General features: G+C 36.1%; 2 protein-coding genes across 5 annotated transcripts; one reads left to right on the top strand and one right to left on the bottom strand.

Moving 5' to 3' along the window:
- Positions 1-844: 844 nt before the first annotated feature.
- On the top strand, positions 845-25,644 carry LOC117211703 (protein SCAI). Of its 4 annotated transcripts, none has more exons than XR_004488305.1 (5): positions 845-1,211; positions 5,693-6,543; positions 12,905-13,318; positions 21,180-21,393; positions 21,687-25,644. XR_004488305.1 is itself a non-coding variant. In XM_033455881.1 (5 exons), the coding sequence occupies exons 1-5, from the start codon at positions 1,018-1,020 to the stop codon at positions 17,894-17,896; spliced, it is 1,476 nt and encodes a 491-aa protein (XP_033311772.1). In that variant the 5' UTR covers positions 850-1,017; the 3' UTR covers positions 17,897-18,046. The 4 variants fall into 4 exon arrangements, 3 of the variants coding, with proteins under 3 accessions (XP_033311771.1, XP_033311772.1, XP_033311770.1); XM_033455881.1 differs by lacking the exons at positions 21,180-21,393; positions 21,687-25,644 and adding an exon at positions 17,652-18,046 and having other exon boundaries at positions 850-1,211; positions 5,693-5,905; positions 6,134-6,543; XM_033455880.1 differs by lacking the exons at positions 21,180-21,393; positions 21,687-25,644 and adding an exon at positions 17,652-18,046 and having other exon boundaries at positions 846-1,211; positions 12,908-13,318.
- LOC117211705 lies at positions 8,953-11,331 on the bottom strand. Its single transcript, XM_033455884.1, has 2 exons — positions 10,749-11,331; positions 8,953-9,677 (listed from the first exon to the last, which is right to left on the bottom strand). Exons 1-2 carry the CDS (start codon positions 10,975-10,977, stop codon positions 9,583-9,585), a joined length of 324 nt encoding a protein of 107 aa, XP_033311775.1. The 5' UTR covers positions 10,978-11,331; the 3' UTR covers positions 8,953-9,582.
- Positions 25,645-26,001: the final 357 nt, after the last annotated feature.

Here is a 26,001-nt window from a genome sequence, read left to right as displayed (position 1 = left end):
TATTATTAGTAGTAGTAACTAAATTAGTAACTAAAAATACCAAAAATACACATTCTGAATATTCTTCTTGGTTTTATATGGTTGCGCTATATACTAGTTTATCAGTGAACTATATATTTTAAGATAAATATTTCAACAGATTCAAACATACAATTTACTCAGATCTACACGGCATATAATGCAAGTTGAAGCTATAAAAATTACACTAAAAAATAGCGGGCATGGAGTGATTTGAAAATAAGAAAACAAGCGAAACGGGTGACAAATAAATTATTGAAAGAATTGGATGGGCCACAAATGAAAGGAACAATAAAGAAGGTAGATTCTACAGATAAGGAATATAAACGTAATACATATATTTTCATATTATTCCCATTTTACTTACTCCAAACACGATCAATTTAAGTCATAAAAAAATTAAACACATTTCTCTAGCCAATCTTGATTATTCCAGTAACATTCAAAGGATTAGTTCTACACTGATGACCGTCGTTCCTCAAAATTCCTCCAAATCCCGCTTTAAGCGAAACTCTGCTGTTTGAACCTCGACCACGGAACACCAGTGGCGACATCCTGCTCAACCTACATTCTCTACCACTCGCAAGATCACTCCGACGAGTCAACGCCTGATAACCTACCATCGAAACAATTTACCATGAAGCTCGTCAGATCCATGACAGTTACCCTCCGAAATAAATCTATCGATCGCTCGCGTATTCCGAACGAGGTCCAAGAGCGAGTCTATCGGCGGAACAGACAGATGTCTCAGGTCGACGTTGCGACGCGTGCGGGGTGGCTCGTGGCGTGGTGCTCGGTGGCGTGGTACGACACGGACGGTGCGCCCCCTGATGCGGGGTGGGCAAGTATTGATTGGGTCGGCGCGTTGGTCGCGGCGTCCGTGTCCAGAGTGCAGGAAGAGAGGGTGGCGGAATCGCCAGGCGCCATCACGCGGGGCCACCGCGACCGTCGTCTGAAGGGCCGTCCAGCCAGTGGCCGCGATCTCGATTCACCGAAAAGATGGTCATGATGGCTGGCATGGACGACCACGAGCGAAAAGTCGTCCTCGAGTTCTGCCACCTGCTCGAGAAAAGCAAGCAGCTGTTCAACGGGCTACGGGATTTACCACAGTACGGGCACAAGCAGTGGCAGGGTTACTTCGGGCGCACCTTTGACATCTACACGAAGCTGTGGAAGTTTCAACAGCAGCACAGGTGAGTGAAACTTGAAAAAAAAAGGAAGAAGAGGAATAAAAGCAGCAAGATAAGGAAATAGAAAGAAAAGAATGAAAATGACGAAAGAAAAGATAAGAAAAATGAAAAGCATCATGCAACATTGTGTCGCGTATATACCACACGGAAGCCACACGGTGAGTCATCGTCGGACGAGGGTGGCCGCTGGCGTGGCTGAAGCCATCGATCATACACGTACGACGTCCTCCACGCCACGAGGTCCTTCGACACGATCCGCGACTCTGTCAGGATAACGCTGAAACAGAGCTGTGTTCTCTTGGTGATTCCTCTATCTCCTTCGGAAGGGCCTGACGGGCCGCGGAAGCCCGCCTCGCGCAGAAAAGACACGCGTGTATCTACACGTACGTGAAAGACGTACGTAATAGGCAACAGGGGTGTAAAACTGGGATCGGTTGCGCCCGTTCACGAAGGACCACGGCACGGTCCTTTTACGCGCTCGACCCACCATGTGACGTGAACGTGAATGGAGAATCGTGCGCGCGAGTGAACACGGTCACGCGTGTGTGTATATAGCTATCGTGTATCTCTGCCGCTTACTCAGATCTTCATCGCGATTTCCCTACGACATGTCGGTGCTTTTAGTGGGTTACACATTACTCTTCGTACATCTACAAGGACAGGATAATCTTACTGGTTTCATCAATTGTCGTTTTCCTAATTTTATCACTTTCGATTTGGTATAACTGGACTGCGGCTGTTTGTACAAACGCTTTTGTTAAAGTTTTAGTTTAAGAAATGAAATTTAAGCTTTGAATATTTTATGCACTTTTAGGACTTTGCGCATTCCTTACATTTTTGCATTAAATTCCCCATAAATATATAAACATCCGTAGTCTAGTAATAATGCTAGCATTATAGATATCTTTATACCTTATTAGGTAGATCTGACACTGCAACTGGAAGAATAGGATCTAGCCAGAAATTTGTTTCACTCTTTAAATATTATAACGAGTATTGGACTTTGGATATTTTATGTATTTTGCGTGTTACGTACGATTTAGACACTTTTGAATTTTTAAAATCCACAACCCAGATATTTTTATCGTTTGGAATAAGGATTGGAGATACGAAGAAACATCGAGCATATTATATTAGACTTTTATAGTTCTTGAAGCAGATTTTGTATAGCATATTGTACGTATGATATAATACGTGTGATTTAATTTTATAAAATTCAGAGTATGAAAGATAAGGATATATATATATATATATATGTACGAAGGAAATATGAAATTAAATGACGTTTTACAAAATGGATATATTTGTGTGAGAAAATTATATGTGTGTTTAAAAGATACGTTAATTTCAATTTAGTCTGCTTTCACGTTTCCTTTGTACATCTTCTCTTTTATACGCTGAATTTTGCGGAATGGAACTTGAAATATCCTTTAAAACGATCGCTTCAGGCTCGAGTGTTTCAATATCTTTTGCTGTGAATTAAAAGATACATCAGTTAACATAGAAACTGCACATGGTTTCTTTTAACATTAGATCTATCAATCTTTAATATGCACCTGGGAGTATATACTATATGGATACAGATGATTTCAATGAAAATAGATAGATACATACATATAACTATATTTAATAGTTTTCTATTCCAATAAATTCTTGTATGTTTTAATTAATTATAAAGCATATTGTCAATTATTTTATTGTTTAATTAATTGTAAGATTCCAATGTTCTTGATAGTTCAAATCTTTAAAAAGATAGAGCTTCTTTAATATATTTTATTATTTAATCAACTGGAAAGTTCAATGCCTTTGGTAGATCTTGTATTACAAAATGGAGTTATTACTTATAACTTTGAAATTCTTCCATTTGCAATGAAGATTTCTACATCATATAATAGTTTATAGTAATTATGTATTAAGAAATTATATTTTCATCTCTAAAATTACTAGGCTCTGTTCAATTGCGTTTCAGATATCTTTACAGATCATATTACATGATTTTTTCTCGTAATACGATTCAGAATTTGCATGATCTTTATGTGATTTCTCCGAAGAGTTCTTGTACGATGAAAAGCACGTGACTTGGATTCTCGTGGCCATCGCTATGCGAATGCATCCATTTATGTTCAATCTTCTGTATGATTTAATATACTTATTCCAATAACTACGAATTTTTTGTTTCATAGCAATTATTAGTTATATTAGATTAATAAAAATATGGTAATTTAATCGGTTATTAGTATTATTATTATTAGTGCATGATTGAAATTAACAGATGTTAATTCTTCAATATTTAATTATTGCAAATATTGTTAAAATTTCGTGTTCAACATCATAAATTATTCACGTAACTTTTTATAAGTAAAATGCACCGTGAAGGCCATTGAAAGTATGAATCTGAGACTTACGTAAATGTTAAAATAGTTCAACGTCGATTCTGATGATCTTTCATTGGGGAATAAGTCAAGAAAGGTCAGTAAATGTCGCCGATAATAATATTTTAATAAAGATTATTGAATATAATTTACGGTGAACGATAAGGGAAATACTATTTCAAAGGAAACTAAACCGTTCTATGATTATTCGCCACTTGACACAAATTGAATGAATACATAAAGTGAACTTTGAACGTAGAGTTTAAAGAATTGTTTAATTCTGAAACTGATTATTTACTTATTTATTTATATATTTAGGGTCAGTATAAAATACAGATACAATACATTTACAATACATCTTTACAATTTACAATACTCCTTTACAATATATTTTCTAAAAAAGCGAGTCAAAAAATATTTTTCATTCGAAAAAAATAATTTAATTTAATTAAAAATATAATTTAACAAACAACTATCATAGCGCACGCAGTGGCTGAACGGTAAAAGCGTTTCCAATTTCTTTTCCTTCCGTTTCTTGTCTATAAATTACGACAGAAGGAACATTACGATCGCCACGAGGATCTGTGTCACGTGGTTTCCGTCGTACTCCCTGTGGACTATGGGGGTGATATAACGATCGTGCAAACGTTTGCTGTAGTCACAGCATTCTATAATCTCTTTAGTTTACATGTAACCTTAAAATCAGAATTAATTATTCACTGCGTTAGATGCAAAATGTTGAAAGTCTGAAGAATTAAAATCAAGTTTAATTGTTTCTCTCTACCGAAACTTTTTTAATTACAAATCGCTTGTTTCACCTTTTCTCTGAACCGTTCATATATATAAAGTATCATAAATTATATATTATAGACCAATCACATTACTCCATCCCTTTCCAGTCATCATTTCATTCATAAACTCACCATAGTCTCTACCCATAACCTCTTTCACTAAGTAACAGTCGAAGCTAACCCTAGACCGATTTACTTGGGTGAGTTTGCTTCGTTGGCCCACTTGGACCACATTACACACACGTCTTTATTTACCCTTTCGATTCTGTTGCACTGGATGCCCGGTAATCTTCAGCCCTTTGTACCTTTCCTTTTTGATCGTAAAGTGTCATCAACATGGGCCGGTTGGCTGATGGTGCGACTCGACAAAGAGTCAATTGTCTATCCGGCTATTCACACCGCTCGCGTTCGTGCAGACATGCGACACCCAACTGCTACGGTACATCTCCTATATACACACACGTACGATATATGTGCATACGTAACACGTGGCTGCAAGTATAGATAGGTAGACACGCGATCGTGCCGTGTCGACTGTTAATAAATATCGGGGACGCTCTTTCAGGATCGGTTCCACACGTCAAAACAATAGGGAAAAGTTTCTCGAACGTACGGCCATCAGTTTCAAAAGTATCGCTGGTATCTGAGCTTGTATTATGTTCCCCTGTTTCTCTTTTTTACCTTTCTTTTCTTTCCTTGTTGTTTCGTTTGTCTAGTTTTTTTATTGTGTTGCAGTTTCCTTGTACCTTTTTTGTCGCGGAAGGTTAGGTATTGAGACTTTGTTACTAGCGTTTCTTTGATCTTAGTCTAGGGAGGTGTGATTTCTCGTGAAAGAAAGTATTGTTAGGTTTTGCGAGGATTTTTTAATGATAATTGTTTAATGGATAGGGTTGGAAGTATTGTATTTTTGTAGCCTAGCTGGAGAAGGTTTTAAGTATAATATAGAATTTTATACAGCGTTCTCCATAGAAACGTTAACGTACCTCTCTTCCTTTATTATCTTAACTTCAAAACTGAAAATACATACAAGCAAAGAAAAACCAGTACCAGTTTTTTATAATTGGCACAACAAGATTATAAATCTCTTAATACTTAATATTTGAGCAATTGTATTTACTTCAAGCAACAGTTACTTAATAGAAGATCCAGAAAGACATAAAAGTATAAAATTATACTTCTTTTCTTATATCTAGTGCCTTTTGTTTGTTTATTCTTATGTCATTATTAACTCAATATATCAATCAACACTCCTACCAAAGCGCCTACCAGACCAATAACCATAAAAGGCGCGCGTGAACCCACGCGCGCCCTCTCCTTACAGGACGATACTGGACACGAAGTACGGCCTGAAGAGGTGGCAGATCGGTGAGATCGCGAGCAAGATCGGCCAGCTCTACTACCATTACTACCTTCGCACCAGTGAGACTTCGTACCTTCACGAGGCCTACTCGTTCTACGCAGCGATTCGCGGCCGCGCTTACTACAGCCGTGCCGCCAAGGAGGATAGGAGCGACCTGATGGTGAAGAAGCTCAGGTACTACGCCCGTTTCATCGTCGTCTGCCTGCTGTTGAATCGTATGAAGCTCGTCCGTGAATTGGTCCAAGAGTTGGATGCCCAAATCGTTGATTACACCAGCACCTACGAACCGGACGATCAACTCGAGTGGAATTTAGTCCTCGACGAGATCAAGGCGTTCGTGAAGGCCGAATCGGCCGTCGGAGTGGTGCACTCGGACTCGAACCCGGTTATACTAACCCACAGGTTGGGGCCCCAGACCTCGCCGCCAGTCGAACGTACGCCACCCATGTGCCTATCCCTGCAGGAGATCCTGATCGTTGGCAATTGCGCCGACCAGGTGAAGTTTAGTGAATTGTCGATGGACATGTTCAGGATGCTGCAAACGCTGGAGAGGGAGCCAAGGGACGACCCTAATCACCTGCACGATGCGTCGCCGGCAGGAAGGATGCCATTCAGGCCTGGCGCGTATCCTGGTGCCGAGAACGGTGCCCCGAGGCGGGACAATCCACACAAGTACCTGTTGTACAAGCCCACCTACAGCCAGGTACAGGTATTCCTCGCGAGCGGCTTCAAGGAGCTGCCCGCGAACGGAGCGCTGTTGCTCTACTTGTCCGCCGACGGCTGCTTCTCCACCGTCAAGCATCCGGAAGAAAGTGAGTGTTGCCTTTGATCGCGACCGATCACGCTTCCGCGAGTATCTTAGAGCCTTGGCTGAGCCGTTTTTACGTTTTGCTGTCAGGGAAGAGATATGGAATAGATGTAGGCAGCCGATGTAGGAGTAGAGCAGATTAGAGAGTTGGAGGAAGTTTGATAGATGGTTGATGTTAATGGGTTTTTCTTGAGAAGGAAAATAAGGAAGAGCGTTTTCCGTGGTTGCAATATTTCTGTTGTATAGTTAATCTTAATAGCTACGAAGTTTTATTAGCTTTGTCGATTAGAGTTGTTTCATAAAATGTACAAAAGCAAATCATCATTGGGCTAAATATTTTTGACGATTTCTTGAAATATATTGTCACCGACAGACACGTGTCTAACCTAATTTCAGAGTACTATAACCACATCCGTATATTGATAAGTATCATATGCAACACAAATCCAATATTTTATACGTTTGTACTTTCTCGCACTAATCCTAAAGCCAACATTTCCAAATCAAGTTTTACATAGCTTTCTTTTCTAAATCTAATACCGTATCTTAGTAAATTTGTAAAACTTCTCATTCGACAATTCAACTACCCCCACGACCTGAAAATCTCCAAATCGAAACACTTCACGCGAACTAATAACCAGTTGATCGATCAAAGCATGTTCGCCTCTTGTCAACGAAAATAGTTTCCGTTTTAAAAAGGCGGTTGGCCTCCGATCGATTTCGTTGATCGGCCGAAAATTACTTATCACGGTAGAGGGCAGTCGTTGATGCAAGGCTAAAACGAATCACGCGCTTGACGAAGCCGAATGCGAACGCGTGTCGGCATTTTCGGTCAGTTTCCTCGGCCGGTAATTCGACCGGTCGGGTAGAGCGAGTCTTCCGTGTCCTATCGATACGTCTAACTCTCCTAACGATCCTTGAACGACGAAGAAAGGATTTTTCCATGTCTATCATACAAAATATTCGTATTCTGTTCAACAAATTGAGTCTAGAGAGGTAAAACCACGTAACTAAAATCTAGAGAAGATAGGGTTGAATTCACAATTCTGAGATATTGTAAAATATATAGAAGCTATTTTTCCGTATATTAATCTTTTAACTGGAAAGAGTTAATTTAGCAAAGATAAAATCGAATTTAACGAGATATTTGTTGCTTTAATTAAATTACTGAAAAATGAAGCTGCTTCCTTTGTTACAGCAGTTAAATACATTTAATCAAACACACTCAATTAAATATATATGTATACTAGTAAACCGCGGGTATTTATACAGATTCAAATTTTTGTGATTATAACTAAAAAGTTGTAAACTCTGCAGAGACTTTTTTTCATAAATATTTTTGAAAATATAATTAAGAAAGGAGATATTCGATCAGAAAATTGTTTTATCTATCAAGCATTATACACTATACTTTGAATATTTTATATGTTTTTTGTATCATGTGTATTTTGTGCAATTTTGCACTTCCAAATTTCCTATAAATGTCTAAAAATCCGCAGTTTACAGATAAGCCGTGTCGCAACAATGTTACACGATGCCTACGCCACCGCGCGTAGATCTACCTTTAAACGCATGCCACTAATTGGATCATCGAATCGGACTATCACCTTTCTCCGATTCGTTCAAGGGCTTCCAGTGAGCATACGACACACGAGCCGCACTCATCGTTGATTTAGTTACTGAAAGGAACGCTCTTTTCGTTAGTAGTATTCGGATTATGTATAGTCGAGTGGGAAAGACCGGAAAGTGCTTCTGCATTTCATCGGAACTGATGATGACGATCAGTTGCGGTAGTTAAATTTATTCTGGCCTTTGTTTTTTTCCGAATTTGGAAGATGGAAGTTTGCAGCTATTGTACTTGGAAGGGAATGGTATGCTTATATAATGTTTTTTTTTAAATTAAATAAGTTGTTGGAAATTGAGTTGAGGTTAAGGTAAAGCAATGTTAATCCTGTATGACACTATGGAAGTTACATGTATCTATTTGTTAAACTCTACTTTATTTTATTTCTACTTCATGATATTTTTATAATAATAATTAATTCTTATATTTTAGATTAATACGAATAACTATAATAACCTGTCATATTTTTGTTTCATAAGCAAATTAAGTTTTGGTTACAAAGGGTTAAAGAATAACTCACATATATAGTGGATAGTTTTTGAATGGATTCAGTTTTTTATAGGAAGTACAAAGAGCAGGAAATCTAATTATTAAGACATTTGTGCTAGGATATATTTTGTTTAGGCTATATTATTTACAGCTTTAAAGATTGGTTAGAATAGGAGGCTTATAGAGTCAGAAGCTTATATGTATATAATCATAGATACATATAGAAGATACCAAGAACTGCAGAAAAAATTATTTAGCTGTAGACAATGCTACACTAGCTTAGATGAAGTATTAACTACTATATAATAACAGTTGAAAATTTCACAGCATAAAAAATCAATATTTAAGTATCACACTTCCATAGACAGATTCAAATGATATCTATGAAATTCATAAATCAAACATATATTTTAGAAAGGTATAAATATTTATACTTTCACGTATATAATTAAATGCATTATACATTACAGAAGGTAAAAAATTCTATTTAAATTTGCAGATGAAATTCACATACCCCTAATACAAAAACTAGAACTACTAGTAATTTTACGAATTTCTGTTATCTAATAGCAACAAAAATTATTCATATCCAACCAATTTGTTGAGAACAATTCAATTACACGCCTAAAAATAGTCTCTTCTCATTAACACGTTAGAACCACATTGTACCACAAAGAAAATTCCTCAGTTTCACAATACAGCGTTCCTTTCTCCTTCAGAAATCAACGCCTTTAATTGGATTCGCAAAAAGATCAGTACAAGGTGTCCGCGACTCGAAGGAACTTGAAAGAACACACGCTAGCGTCCTCTTCTTTTTCGTCTTTAATTAGTGGGCATCCTCATGAAACTTTTATGCGGATCGAAAGAAGACATCTTGAGAGTCGGCATACGAGATACACACGACCATGACCTCTCGCGGTGCATGTTGAATTAACTACATAGAAAATCCAGGTCGTTTAAATGGTTTCCTAATATTCCACGTGCCACGACGTTCAACCGCGACGATCTATTATCTTCCGGCCGATCTGGAATAGTTGCCCGTCATTCATCGCATTTCTGTCCTGGTTTAATTAGTAATTCGTATATTTAATACCAGAATTCGTTATGCAATGCTTTCGATGTCTTTTGTGATACATGTATAGTGGCTCGCGGAAATGTCTGAATATGTACTTGCTATGGAACCTTTTATGTATACATATATTGTTTGTGCTATATAAAACATTTTCGAATTTCATCAATAGTATAATTAGTAGACTGCTGATTTTTATATAAATTCAAATTTTCATGAATACAATTAAAAGAGTAGGATCTGAGCAGAGATCTGGTTTACCTGTTAAATATCATAAACAGTACTATACACAAAAACAATACTGTATCTTTATACGTTTATATGTTTTGTATGCTTTTGTATGTGTTGCGTATCATAACGTTGCATATCATTACGTATTTTTGTATCTTAAAATTACTGATAATTGCATAAAAATCAGCAATAAAAAACTACTGTTACAATATATTCATTTTCAAACTGTTTCGTATAACACACATAATACATTCATGAAAAGTTTCTATAAGTATTTACTTTCGCGAGCTACTATATTTCTGTGTGTTCTCAGTATTTGTCAGTGTCCGCATGTAAATGTAAACAAGTATTTATTGTCCTATGGGTATTTATTATCGCGTGTATCAAGTGGTAAATTGGTGGCAAAATTTTGGGATCGTGTTTAATTTTATATGCAGGTTAAATTACGCTATAAATATGATAATGTATAATAGACGTTTGTGTTATATTACAGATATTTTGGTTCAAACTTTGGATTATTAAACCTCTACTTTTCTTCCGTCTCGACGAATAAAAAAATTTTGAATATCTCATTATCTATCAACTTTCATAAATTTGGGAAGTTTTTAATGATAAGAAATACGATTGTGCCACAGGACGTAATGAGGTTAGGAAGGTAAATAAAAATACTTTCCTTCAGAAATTACTATTAGTCATATTTCTAACTTTTATTATACTCACAAAATTTCGTTTCCAAAGAGGTATATACATATAAAATAAAGTAACGTTGATATATTTTCCAGTATAACATGCGTACCTCTACAACTTGAGATGAAAACGTCCGCAAATCCATAACCTTCACGTGACCCGTTTTCATCAGTAGAACCGAAACACGCTGTAAAATTTGGCCACCTATTTCCAAACGGATCTTTTGTACAGACTACTTTATTCTGTATCACAATTCCTCTCCAGTCATCGAGCAATCTCTCTTTCTCCCTTCCTGCTGTTCTCTTCAAAGTACGTAACACTTTCCACTTATCGTCCATTTGTATGTTGCCTAAATGTTACACATAAAATACCTTCAAAAGGACGAAGGAGAAGTGAAAGAAAAAAGAAAGAAAAGAGGAGGGATAGAATAGAAGAAAAAAATTCGAGTCAAGACCGAAGGTCGAAGATGTTGAAAAATTTAGCAAGCTGACCACCAAAGGAGCGCTCGGAAGCCGGTATTCAGAGCGCAGTGAGGTTACAAGCCGCTCGAGAAGGCGAAAACGGTCTTTCAACGAAAGTAGAGTAGCGCATCCGTGTCAAGGTTATTCCGCGATAGAGATTCCAAGCTGTCGGCCCAGTAGATTCTAAGTTTGCAATCAATATCGAAATACGCGGTGACGCGTCGATATCGAAGAAACCCCGCCGGTTACATTCGACCGACAATTCTTTTGCCTCTTTTAAATAAATCTCGGCTCTCGGTGTCGTTAAAAATCTCACTTTTACGGTTGCGATAGATTTTACAGATAAACGTTGGCATTAGACTATGGATGTGTGTTCTGATCTCAATATATCAAATATGAAGACCATAAGGGATCAATATAATAAGTCTAGCTTCTTTGTCTTTTTTTATTTTTATGTTACATAATGTTAAGCAGAAAATATTTTAATATGGAAAGAAAACAACTTGTTACACTTAAAGATATAACTATCTCAAAAAAAGGTTAATATATCTTTAAAGCTCCGTAAAAAATCAACAACATGATTAGAATATTAAGACAGTCAATAATTTTGGAATATTTAGCATAGTAACATACGTATAAACATAGATCCTTGTTATTTTTATTTCGGCTTTCAAAATACGCATTCACCATACCGTTATAGCATTAGACAAGAAATTAAATTTGACCTTTTAAATTTGAATAGAGAACATATATAGGGTATTTAGTGGAAAAAACTAGGAATGGTCAGACGCGCGGGAAACTAGGTAGAATTTAAAAGCAGAATTGGTACGTTCCAAAATGCGCGATACAAATTACAATGTCGTGGTACGATCTAGTCCGGACACAAATAAATCTTCCAAGGATACAGGCAACGATTTTGGTAACGCTCCAATTTCAAGCGGCGAGTCTCGAAAACCGACACGGTCGGACAAGCTTCTCTGCTCATTGTTTCGCCGAAATGAAGCTCGCTCTTTCAAGCCGGCCGCGCGTGAACAGCCGATGCAACTGATCGTTGTTTTATTTATAGAACGCTCAGTGCGAAAAACAGGCCTCAGCAACCGCAAGTTTCGGTTTTATTCGGTCCTTATGGAAGATTTGTTATAGCTTTAAAAAGATAGATTACGTTAGAAAATAATACTTCCGGTTTCAATGTTTCAAATCTCCGAACTTTTTAATTTTTTTACCCATGAGTTTTTAATTTTTAAATTTCGAAGCGCTGAGTGGTTAAACTTTCAAATTTTGAAGCTTTGAACTTTCAAACTTTTAAATTCGGAAGCTTCAAATTTTTAAGCTTCTAAATTTGGAAACTTTGTACTTTTTCAGGATTTTCAAATCTAGAAGCTTTGAATTTTCAATTTACTAGATTTTAAAGTTTTGAATCCGCAAATTTTTAAATTACAGGGCTTTAAATTTGTACACTTTCACATTTGGAAGCGATAAATTTTCAAATTTGAGATCTTCCAGTTTCCAAATCTTTTAACTTCAATGCTTTGACACCTCAACATTCCAACATTTATATTTAAAAATTTTAAATGCCTTAGTTCCTAATTATAAATCTTAAGCACCAAATCCCCATATTCCTATCTACGAATTTCCTAAATACTCTTTGTAACTCGAAACCTGAAAAGCCAAAACTGACATAAAACACAAAACGAAGCCAAGGAAGGGCGCGTAGCCCGATAGTTAGGGTACCGTTCCCACGTGACATCACGCCGCTCCACGAAACCGGAATTGCACGATGTTGATAAACCTTCCGATTTTGCAGTGGGGTACGACCTGGGTGGCGTGTCCACGTGTAGCAAGAGGGACCCGGAGCACGGGAAGAGGCCGACAGGTGGCAAGGAACCGCACTGCCTATACCCGGGTGACCTCTATCCATTCACAAGGAAACCGCTGTTCGTGGTCGTCGATTCGGACAACAGCTTCGTGTTCCAACAGATACCTCGTTATTTCGGACAGCCGCTGATGGTGCTGATGTCGCCCCAAGACACGCCGTCAACGTTACGCGACGTTCGACACGGTGGAAGCCTGTTCACTCTGTTTCTCCACGCCCCCCTAGCCGCGTTTTGCCTTATATGCAACATCGGCAGCCTGGCCGTGCACCACTGGGAGCGGTGCCAGCGTTACATCGAGCGATTCCTCATCGAGGCTTGTCAGCTCGTCACGCGCTCCAGATGCGGTAAGGATCCAGGACGTTGTTTTTGTCGCCTGACACGGCCTGCAAGAGCTCTGCTCTGGCTTCCTTCTCTGTCTATCTATCTCTGTCCCTCTTTCTCTTCTAATTGGATGGGGAACGGGGAATGGGGCATATCGGTGAAACTTTCTTGGCTCTGGTCTGGCTGCGTTCGATCCGTGGACTGGGTGATGAGAATATTGCTTTTAGAGATTTATTAGACGGATCTTAGAATATTTAAACGATTGTAAAGACTGTATAATAGATTTATGTTTTTTGGAATGACGATAATGGAAATGAATTTGATACAGTATTTCACTCTTTGGTTTTTTGTAGAGGATTTTGTGATACAGGTTTGAAGATTGTGAAGTCTCTCTAATAGGACATTTTGTAATTAAGAGACGTGGAATAGTGCGAAGGTAAATTAGATGTTATATTATTTATGTGCGAATGAATTTATTTTGGTATCATCTATCTTTTTTTTTCCTCCAAAGGGGCAAGGATCGATCTTCGTTGAAAGGAGTGTGGGCTCACAGAGAGGAAAGAAATCCACCGACGTAAATTTCTTTAATTATTAAAATCATCAATTAGCAAACGATATGCAATCATACATCAGATCTCTCCCAAATGCAAATCATTTGCAAAAATTACCATAGTGTTCCTCCTTAGATCAATTCACATCCAAGAAGTATGTTGCAGCTCATAAGTATCGGCCCATTTATAGGAAACTTCTTTCTTGAGAATAACGTTTAAGCTCATTTTAAAAAGTAAATACAACGTGTGTCTGTTAGGAATTATAAAAAGAAAATTTTATGCGGATATTCAGACATTCAATTCCACGATTCTGGGATAAGCGCCCTGCTATTTTTCATAATCTCTTTATCTTTTACCAGATATCGTTGACCTACGTGGCGCGGGTGCCAAATCACGTAAAATTGGCGTGACAGCGGAACGCGTTATCCTCCACAAGCAACGCCATCTTCTCTCAACATTGTTTCGCTCGTCAAACGACTATAAAGCATCCAGCAATATAATTTAAGTGGCTATAATAATCGACAAGCTTCCAGATTTGAACAGTTGAAAATTCAAAGCACCACGTTCGAAAATGATGAAGTTTAGAGTTTAAAATGTTGAGAACTCAAATATCTATCTATTCGATAGAAGTTTATATTTAAAAAACGCTACAAACTTCTCGATCAATCCGATGGTTATTCCTTAATAACGATTATAATCGGCTTTGCTAACGAGGAGCGCATTAGAAGAATTCTCGATCCCAGTCTTCGAAATCGTCTCGGTTCGTTCACCGGCAGCCAGAACGCGCCGAAAGGGATTTACGATTGCGTTCGAACGATAAACAGAGCTGGCCTAGATCCAGGTCGTGTTTATCGCTGAACCGGCAATCTTTCCTCCTAGACGCGTGATCTAGGGTCGGCTACAAAGGGGCTCTCCATTGTTCCTCTCGCGACAGCGATATGTCGTGTGCGAGTTTTGAACGTACGAGTGGCTTCCTTTGTCGCAGGCTCTCCTCTCTCTCTATCTCTCTCTATCTATCTATCTATTTATCTATCTCTCACTCACTCACTCACTCACTCACTCTCATTCTCTTTATAATAATCGCGTCGTTAAGTAAAGCTTTGTGCGGATACGTTTAGTTCACTTTACCCTTAGAAAGTTTCACCGAAATCGATCGGGACAGCCAGCTGGCTGTCTAGCTTGACAATAATTCGTTCGAAAGTTGAAACAACAACTACAACAACAACAACAACAGGTTCTCTAGTAGCAGGCAACAACAGCAGCAACAGTAATATGCAAATTTGTCGGCCATATCTTTGGATCTGGAACCGTCGTCGAATTTTTGTTTAGAGGAAGATCGTGGACGTCAGCAGGTGATTTCCAGTATAGTATGACGAATTAAGAATCAATTTTAGAACTTCAAGAACCAAGTTAACGTAACGTTTCATTTCCAATTGTTTTAATATCAGTTCACATCAGCGATTTCTGTTTTCCAACGTTGTGACTATGAAAGGGAATTCGGTATATGTTTCCTTATTTCCTTCAGCCAGATTCTATCATTTTATGAAATTCTATAATTTTAAAGAAACGTACGTATCTGTGGTGTTGGTCCTCAATCGATTTCCAAGTGTAGTCCAACCGAGCGATCATGACAATGCTACTGCACGTAAATCATAAAAGTGGATGGATTTTCCCACCACTTTCTCTTTTATGTCATATGCTTCAAATTTTCAAACCACAGCGTGAAAGAAGAAAGATATGGTTTTCGTAGGAGAATGTTCTCTATCTGTATATGCCAATTGTCATAATTTAATTGTCTTCCTATTCTCGTTAATTACATCCTATGACATATGGGAACGAATAGCGAAATAAATGGCAGTACTGACTGTATAATGAATGACGGTAATGTAACTGCGCTGACGAAACAGTCGCAGATGCAATTGACTGCTTATCAAGAAAATTTTCTCAAGATTCTCCACTGCTTACTCTTCATTTCTCTTTTTAGCATCACGACCACCCGATTGGACTATACAGTTCCGAGTCTTACGAACAGAGTAAACTATCCTTGTCATGCATATTTTCGTCAGTTTAACCAGAGACAGCGATAAGGTGTAAAATAACCCATCTAACAATTAATCTAATTTTCTAATTTAATTTCATTTCAACGCGACTATTATTACTATCTACTATTACTCTTGTACTTTTTATTTACTTTTATTTACTTTTTACCATTTTTAATTTCATTCATCTGATTATTACTTTATTCTATTTCAGATTAAACCGGAAAAATTTTGGTTTAGAGATACAATCTCTCCTCTTATAAACAAACGAAATTCTAGCACAATGAAGCTGTTTGTAATGCCAGGAATTATTTAGACAGTTGTAGTAGACAGGAATTATTTACTAGATGTTTAATATCAAAGATATAAGTGATTTTTACTTCCTATAATACAAATTCCATATTTCATGTTACAAATGCAAAAGAGGAAAGTTTAGATGAATATAATTGCCTTTATAGTTGTTATTCTTTCCTATTTTTTAGATAGAAGATAATATGTATTTAGATAGAAGATAATATGTAAGGAACAAGAAAGTTTTTTCTTGAATAAGACTTGGACAATGTTGAATTTCGAGGATTGAAAAATACACCTTAGAAAAGATGTACCTGCCGGGTTTTTCCATCTGGAACAAGAGTTACCAACACTTCTTTTGCGTCGGGATCGAAATAAACTTGTCGCAAACATTCGTAGAAATCGGGAAAGTTTATTTGCCCGTAACGGAGAGTTCATAAAAATTTATCAAGTGCAAAAGGGTCGAGTTTGACGATGGAAGTTACCGGCGAGCTGACGTCCCCGATCGGAACATAAATCGAATTGCTCGAACGTCAAAATTCTGAAACGAAACGAACGAATGAGCGTACAAAGTGTTGGAAGGGTCTCTCCATGAATCGGTTGCCCGTTAGCGTGCAGTTGGAGGTGTTTAAACCTTTCACTTTTCTATGGTATTTCCCTTCTCTCCTCCAATATTGAAATTATGTTATTTTACGTTTCCCTTTATTCCCATTTATCCTATTTCTTTTTCAGCATTCTGAATAATAATATGGCAAGAAGTTAGAATATGCAGGAAGACAAAATAGTAAAATTGTGCGGCGGGGATCTACTTTTTAATTTAATCCTTTCATGCTTAGTATTGTTTATACGCAAAATTGTATTTTTCAATCGTACTTGTACTTGTCGATTGTAACTAAACGATGCTTATGTATAATTATTTTCGGTAAAACAGGTAAAATCTAATCTTAATGCGTCGTGTCTTCCTTATAAGAATACGAGGAAAATATGTTCTACCATTGATAAAAAAAGAGTTTCTCCCACAACTCAAAAGATAGGATTAATTGTTTCGAGCGATAAACAAATTCTACGCAGTAATGTTACTACTCTCATGCAACAAACTCCCTCACAATTTTGCTATTCGTTATTCACCACATCTTTCTAAATTACAAAGAAGAAACACCACAAGCTTGAAAACATTTTCCTAAAAAAAATCCGAACAACCTCAAAGGGCCTCGTTTTAATTTCTAAAACCACCAAAGCTCTCTAAGAGCGAAAAGCAAAAAGAAGAAAGTGAAGAAAAAAGAGAAACAAATGTAGAAACTCCAACTGCACACCCATTGTACACAACCACGGAGACACTGTTACAACCATTTGTACATACGTATACATGTCCGCATGTATATCAAAAAAAAAAAAAGAAAGAAAAAGAAAAACGTACCAGAACTCCGAGAGAAACCGCCTTGGACCTGACCGAGCGCTTTTATCGGTCCACGCAGAAACCAGCGTGTTGCAATTCTTCGGCGACGATTTCCTACGACTGTTGCTGGTGCGCTACGTGTTCTGCGACGTGGTGTTGAATCTGCACCGGTCGTTCAGGGGTCGACAGCAGAGGCCCCGTTGCCATCCACCGTTGCCGGACGCGGAGGTCCTCGAGCATCCCACTCTTCATCACCTGGTGCTCGATCTGGCCGCCTGTCTTGACTGTCGCGACCATTTCCCGGACAGCAACGAACTCGCCTGACCCAGGCATCTTTCCTGCCCGGCCCCCCATGAGTCCACATCTCTGTTGCCGCCGTACAGCCACGACTACGATTACGATTACTGTAACTACAATTGCAACAATAAAATCGTTACACTGAGACCTCATTAAATCGCGTCTAAACAAAAAAAAGTAAAAAAAGATTTAAAAAAAGAAAAGAAAGAAAAAGGAGAAGAAGGATAAGAAAGAAAATGAGAATCGAAGGAGTCGAAACAAAAACGATGTATGTATGTATGTATAGGAAAGGAAGAGAAAGATAAATGATAAGCGAAGAACGGAAGAAATCACGTGTGTACAGTCCACATGCACGTGTATCGTCGTTCGATAAATCACGGGGATTAATTGGCCGCTCGTGTTGAATATCGTCGACGCCGTCTCAGGGTAACCCGGCGTCGTACTTTTCGTTCTGTCATCGTCGTTCTCGTCGTCCGTTCGTCGATGATCTTTCGATGACTTCCGCATTCTCCTTGTCAATAGGTATTTGTCGATTGGAAGGTTGAAAAAAGACACACGACGCCGGGTAACGACGCGTTTTTCTCTTCTCTGCCCGCGAAGAAACGTGCGGATACGGAAGAGGAAGTGTTAAAGAAGGTGGAGGAGCAGGAGGAGGAGAATGAAACGAACGAGCGAAGAAATTATATTCGCGGCTTCGTGTTTCTCCTTTTAAGGACTCGTTCTATGTTAATCGCGACACACCGCTGCCAGTTTTTTGCTACGGACTAGTAAACGAAACACAAAACAGAGAAAAAAGTCTATATGTATATATATATATATGTATATGTATATATATATATGTATATATATGTATGTATATGTATATATATGAACATACAAATATATATATATATATATGAAATATATAATATATTCTGTCACTGCGTCGATGGTAAAAAGAAAAAAAAGAAACAAAAAAAAAATTTGAACGAGAAAGATGACTAATTATAATACGTATGAAAGAGAGGGACATTGTGATTGTCAAGTTGTATGTATAGACGAACGGAGGAGTGAATTTGTACGCACTGGTGCTTTGTACGATTTTAAGAAGCTTTTAGCGTGTCGTCGAATGACTCGGTTCGGTTTTTCCGTGTTTTACGGTTTTCCGTTCGGTTCTCGGTTCTCGGTTATTCGGATCGCAGGCCACGCACCCTCCCAATTCTTCTCTGTCTCTTAAAAAGGAAGAAGAAATGGAAGAAAGATGAAGAAGATCGAAAAGAAACGAAAACATGTTGGAATTTACGGTGATTAATCAATTTATAGAGAAATAAAGGGAATTTCGTTATTTCAATATATGTAGAATACTGTGAATGCATTTTACGGTTTCCGGGTATCAAATTAGGATCACACGCAGAAGTTTTACATATACTATATCAGATAAATGACAAGTTGTCTTTGATTGTCCAAATTATTAATAATTACAAGCATATATGTAGGTAATTATGTATATGTAACAATTAATTTATTTAATTTATTTAATTTATTTAATTTATTTAATTTATTTAATTTATTTAATTTATTTAATTTTTATTAGGTCACGTCGCAGAATATTTGTATTCCCATAATCGGACAGTTTATTTGGCTTCAGTACTATTGGACATATTTGAAATCTGATCAAATCACTTGTTTACCCATTGTTGACCACTACATTGTTCAACTTAAAAGCTTTGAGTGGTCCTAATTCCATCATCCGGGACTGTAGAACCATTCGGACCGCGAATTATGCCATTACGCAGTAAACCTATATCCGACACCTCTCACGATACATACATATACATATGCAGTAGCTCACGAAAGTATTTGAATACTAATAAAAGTATGTGGTGCATAAAACGTTCGAAAATTTGATTAGCATTCTAACTAGACGCGATTGACGTAATTATCTTGATAAAATTTGAAAGCAATCTGAAAATGTGCATAAAAGTTAGAAGGTATTCGTTGCAATCATATATGCATATATATATTAAAAATTTAGTATACAGCATGAACAACCATCAAACATGTAATAAGCGTTAAAGATGGTTCCATTGTATATTGAGGTTTATTAATGTAATGAATAATTCATTGTTTATTAAATACCTTTATGACCTCTGCGAAATATATATTTGCACTAAATGTCTTGTAACTTTCATATACATTTTCTGATTTATTTTTAATTTTATCAATATGATTACGACAGTTGGATCTCATTGGAGTGCTGTCAAAGTGTCTTGCATAACACACATAGTAAATTCATAAAAGATTTCTACAAGTATCGGAATTTTTTCGTGAGCTACTGTACATACACATACATAATATATGCGTACTTTATTGTAGAAACGCGGGTCCGAGACTTTGCGATTCTATTTTCGCTGATGTGTCCGCGAAGCACAGGTTTTCCGGCGCTTTTTCTCCCTCCCTTTTCTCTCTTTCTCTTCTCTCTCTCTCTCTCTCTCTCTCTCTCTCTCTATTCGTTCTCGTCTCGTAGTCGTCACCCACGCAGACAACGTCTCTTTCTACGGCTATCCACCTGTTTTTCCCTGTTTGTTTCTCCCATTGTTATATAATTCCCTCTCGCGCAAGGTGTTTCCGGTTTTTCCGGATAAACCGAGGGCAAATAATACACCGGTAAAAATGCGCAAAATACATTTGCAGAAAATTATATACACACATCTTAAATGTAACTGTAAACGTTTTATCGCGAAGTTTTAGGCGAACATTCTCTTCTTTTATTATGTACGCTATCAGACAGAAATTTGGTATCATTTTTCTTCTAATTGCAACTATGTATATTGAGTTTTCTGCTAATCTTCTGATTAATTTGAAATTAGCAGCTTCTAAATTGCGGATTTCTATGAATACAACTAAATAATTATTATTTATTTCTTTTATTTAGGTCCATTTTAATGTCATAGTTCGTTGAACCTGTCCACAAATTGGCTACAATGTTGCAATAAATTAAGCTAGTAAAAAGCGGATGTTAATATGAGTGATCTTAAACAGGAAAAATAGCAGCGTTGAAGATAATATTGAAAAGAATCTTTTTATCATCATCGGATGTCGGATCAAACTATGTAATCTTCACCTAAAAACTGTTTTTATTTTTTTTCACTATCAATGAAATTACAAGTGGAACGCCAGGTATATAATTTTCTTACAATATTACCATATTTCTTACTTTCATGTTTTCCTATTCTTTCTTCCTTTCTTTTGTTTAACCCTCCAATTTCATCTTGGCCATTTCACGCTTGTTATCTTCCTCCTCCGTTCATTTCGATTTTCCCGTTCACAGCTCTACACAGTGGCCCGCCGACGTCACAAAGTGCCAACCGCGAGGCTCGTTTATTTATAAGCAAAAAGTAGAGCGACCAGAACGCGAGAAAGAGTGGCTCTCATTGAGTCGCTGAGATGACGATTCGCCAAATTGAACTTGCTCTCTCCTATATGACGGACAATTTAGCTTACGGGATGAGAGAACAAATGGAAGACTAAGAATCATAGTGGTTGTAAGTTGGTTTGCTATAATTTACTAAAACATCAGTTATGTTTTTTCAAATCATAAAGAAGCACAAAATGCATGCAATATGCAAGAACACATAGGATATGTAAAGTACTTGTTATAGTATGTGAAGCAAATCTGTACTTAATTGTGTTTATATTATAAAAATATGAATCTGCAGTTATATAACTTAATCAAGTATAAAACCAAAAGAATGATACATTTAAAAGTCGAACTACATATTAGATTCAAATCCTCAAAATCTTGACTTACGCCACTATGATTTCCATTTTTAAATAGCTGTAGAGAAAGACAAGGAAAGAGTAAAGAAAGAAGAAAAGGAAGATAAAGGATCGAGATGAAAAACGAAACAAGTTCGTTTGTGTTCGTGTGTATATAGGAAATACTATGTACAATCTAGTCCTTATAAGAAAACGAGAGGAGAAGATAAAAAATGGAGTTAGAAGGAAAAAGAACGAGGGAAAACGGAGAGGGGCAACGACTTGAGAGCAGAGTAATAGCAGTTTTCTCGGACGAACGTTCGTCGAGTATTGTTGTGTTTAAAACTATACAGAGTGCCCCAAGTTTTTCTGCAAAACAAAAATGTTCTACGAGCAAAACTAAAAAGACCATAAATATAGGTTATTTAAAATAAAAAAGTTGTAATAAAAATTTTATTTTTATTTCATCTCAATGAACGAATTAACTGTTTCTATCAGTTCACCACATGTACTACTATTTGATTGGTATATCTTTCTTCTTTAAAGTTATTCATATCTACAAGCTCAATAGTATGCTAAAATATTATTCTTTTTTGGGTATTTCATATTTTTCCTATACATCTTTAATGAAGCTGTAAATGACCTATATAACATTCCTTATTCATAGAATATATAAAAATTATGAACATTGTTTTGTATGAAAAATCTGGAATACTCTGTATACATGATTCGCGGTCACTGTATCATAACACATATACATGCACATGAAATCTCTGTCTATCCTCTATGTTTTGCAAGAAACGAAAAGGAAACAAGAAAGAAAGAAAGCGAGATCCAGAAGAACGTACGAAATACGCTTGCGTCCTATTATCACGGATACGACGATTAACGCAGAAGATTCTACATTTACCGTTTATAATGTCCAGCATTATTAAGCGAGCAATGTACCCGATCACATATGTACATACTTGATATCAGAGACCATACGATTATCAATCTCTATGATAGTCCTCTGGTTCCTGGGTGTCATTTAATTCTACCATTTAATAGCCGAGTTTATTTCTTTGGTTTTTTATGTCTTACTGTTAATTTCATTTCATTATAAACTGCCGTTATTACATGTTATTATATTCTTGAGAATATTCAATCTTTTGTTTGATTATCGAAGAGAAGCATTTTTTAGGGAAATAAAACTAATTGAGGAAACTTTTTTGATAAAAAGGGTCTATAGGTTTATGGCAAATACATATACTTCCAGTTATAAGTATTGAAACACTTACATGTTATATTTATTGAAAGACTTTAACACATTTTACTTTCTTACATTATATTTTGATATAATTATAAACACAAACGTAACTAATATTTTAAAAAACTAGAGTCACTTTGTTATTTAATCAATTCACTATTTTGTCTTCTGGACCCTTTTTCAACAAGGCTCCTTAATTATAAAATTCATTCTCGATGAACAAACAGAGTATATTTAAGTATATTTAAGATTAATATAAAGGAGTTATAAAAATAGTAGTTGAATGAGAAAGCATATTTGGTGATTCGTATCACAAGTATTTTTGCATATAATTGGCGAATATATAAGTAGAAGATTTCTAAAGTCTTCTTGTAATATTGTAAAAATGATATTTTATAAATTAATAAGTAAGAATCTGCCTTTCTGTACAAGATGTTTTATAACATAGGGAACTATGTAGCTTTAATGGTAGATAGAGGACACGAAGGAATGAGAAAAGTTTGCATAAATATGTGCCCTGTTTAACCTTTTTCTCGAATCATAGTCATTTTTGTATATCAATAATGTACAGCTGCTTAACCATATGGGAAGTCACTTTCGACCTAAATTCAAGCCTGCGGTTGTCATGTTACAGCGCCGTTACACTGGATTACGTAATTGATGTTCCAAAAAGGAAAATCTATTTCTTTAATCGTCAATATTAACTGTATATATCGCTAAGTTTAATTTGCATTAATGTCGAAATGTATCGTAATACTGTAGTTTGTCTATATGTTAAAAGTTTCCCAATGTTTATGCATTTTTTAAATTTACTAAATTTATTAAATATTTGCTATTAAGTTTAAATACACAAAAATATAAAGAATCTACACGATATACAAAAGTGTCTAAAGTACTCTTTTCTCATTGCTTTTTATAGAGATACAGATTTGCAATAACTGTCCACAGTCTACTCATTAATAATTTAATGTGAAAAAAGCTAGAACTTAAGTACAAGGACAAACAGGGTTCGCGTTTACACCAACTTTTTTCATTGTTTTCGCGACTACATCCACCATCGAACGAGGTTCTACGTGTTACAAAACACCCCTGTATCATTGTTAATTATAGTACAGGAACGATAAATATTTTTCTCACTTGACATTCCTATGCTATGGTGTACTAAAACGGCAGAAATCTCCTAAAAATATTCAGAACTTACTATTAACTCGAATAACTACCTGCATTATTCCAGAACACTGACATCTTTCAATTTTTATAGTTCTTGTAATATTCACGTTTCTTTAATTAAACAAATTAATTATTATTAATGATATTTCACCATGAAAAAGAAATCATAACTAATTATATTTCACCATAATTCTTTCATCAATTGTACTAACACTATACTAAATAGTATTAAACGAATTGGCTGAAAGAGTAGATACTAAAAGATCGACGTTTACACCCGGAAGCCAGGACTATCCGTAAAAACAGCCAAGCGTATAAAGAGCCAAGAGAATCATGTTGAACGCAATGTTCGCTACTCTATTTTACTCATCGACGGAAACACGCGAGAGGAAGACGACGTGGCTCCATGATCGAGTGCCAAATCATGACATAATCATCAAATTTGCACGTTCGATCATTCTGCGCGACGACTCTCATAATTACGGCACAATATCTACGATCCTCTACGTTTCTTTCATGAATCCGTCATAATATACACTGCTAGCCATAAGTATATATTAGAATACCTACTTATATTTAATACAAATTAGATACTTTTCGTCCTTCCTATTTTTTAATTATTTTATTATATGATTATCATAATCTAGATTGCAGATTTATGGAAAATTTGATTGTAGAAAAATGTACAGAGTGTATATAATATGGGAAGATATATAAAATTTCTAATGTAATCTTCCCAATGTAACATTTAGAAGGTAAAACAAATTTTTACTTATAATTAAGTACCATTTTTGCAGTTGCATTCAAATATGAAAAATATGAATTCGCATAAAAAGCCTTAACCTAATTATTATAATTATAACATATAATTATAATACAATATAAAATCTCAAATAAACCAAAATTTGTTAGAGTTTCCCAATAATTGTAATGAATAGGTGCCCTAACATTTATGGCTGGCAGTGTAGCTTCGATAATTCTGATTCACGCGCCATCGACATCTGGCGATCGTCAATTATTCTTCACAAAAGATTTTGGATTGGTGTTTCGTTCGATTAAACGTTTTGTTCGTCCACTTCGTCTGGTTCGATCCGTTTGCTCCAGATACTTCTCTTGGATCTCGTGTTCTTTCATACCAATTGTTTTGTTTGAGTTTCATCAGGTCGGGTTGTTTAATAGATGCGATTAGTGGATGAACCCGCGTTTCGATGATTTTTAAGAAAAAACGAGAATGTGAATGGGATATTGTAAATGTAACGAGAAAGTGCTTTGTCGAATACTTTAAGGATATATTGTAAAATATTATGGGTAAAGTGCGTTTTAATAATTCTGAAAAGAAAAAGAAATGTAAGATATGCGAGTTTCTTGAGTGATTTCGTTAAAAACAGCAACGGAACCCTACGACATAATTCGAGAAATTGTTCGACGATTCAAGAAGGCAAGAAATAGAAAAAAGGTATTAGTATCCCCTCTTTGAACGATCGGTAACTAAATTAACCTTCCATGTGATCGTTGTTTAATCCTCTATAACCAGGATTTTTTCAGTTATTGAAAGATATATTATAGTTAATTAAGATTTTTAACTGAATGACAAATAAAGAAGACAAAGTTTAAAAAAAATATATATATGCGATTTCTAAGTTTCATAGTGTTATAGAGGATTAAGAAGCTAGTAATTTTGATATCATCCTTTCCCACGGAAAAAATGAACCACTAAAACTAAAAAGTTAAAAATGCATACCTATAAGAATTCATTTCTAATGTTTAAAAGTTCACAGTTAAATTCAAAGAGTTAATATCTTTAACAATTCCCTGGAATTTCCTTGGAATTTCCCATCTCCTAAATGATCTATAAAAATTAAATTTAAATGCAACAAAATAAAAAAGAATTATAATATTTTGAACACTTAAACATTATCGAGATGTGCAACCAATTCTTTACTATATCCAAACAACTAATGTCTTGAACATTTCT

Source organism: Bombus bifarius, unplaced genomic scaffold (genome assembly GCF_011952205.1).
Source record: "Bombus bifarius isolate JDL3187 unplaced genomic scaffold, Bbif_JDL3187 scf7180000008240, whole genome shotgun sequence".
NCBI classification, from domain to species: Eukaryota; Metazoa; Arthropoda; class Insecta; order Hymenoptera; family Apidae; genus Bombus; species Bombus bifarius.
This window is presented reverse-complemented; position numbering and strand designations above follow the sequence as displayed.

Bases quoted from the DNA above. Each gene is read 5' to 3' on its own strand.
- LOC117211705 (XM_033455884.1), bottom strand. From the start codon at position 10,977: ATGGACGATAAGTGGAAAGTGTTACGTACTTTGAAGAGAACAGCAGGA. The intron at 9,678-10,748 runs GTACGCATGTTA...CAACTATTCCAG, and splicing joins TTTCATCTCAAGTTGTAGAG to ATCGGCCGGAAGATAATAGA.
- LOC117211703 (XM_033455879.1), top strand. From the start codon at position 1,018: ATGGTCATGATGGCTGGCATGGACGACCACGAGCGAAAAGTCGTCCTC. The intron at 6,544-12,904 runs GTGAGTGTTGCC...CCGATTTTGCAG, and splicing joins CGTCAAGCATCCGGAAGAAA to TGGGGTACGACCTGGGTGGC. The intron at 13,319-17,651 runs GTAAGGATCCAG...CGGTCCACGCAG, and splicing joins CGTCACGCGCTCCAGATGCG to AAACCAGCGTGTTGCAATTC.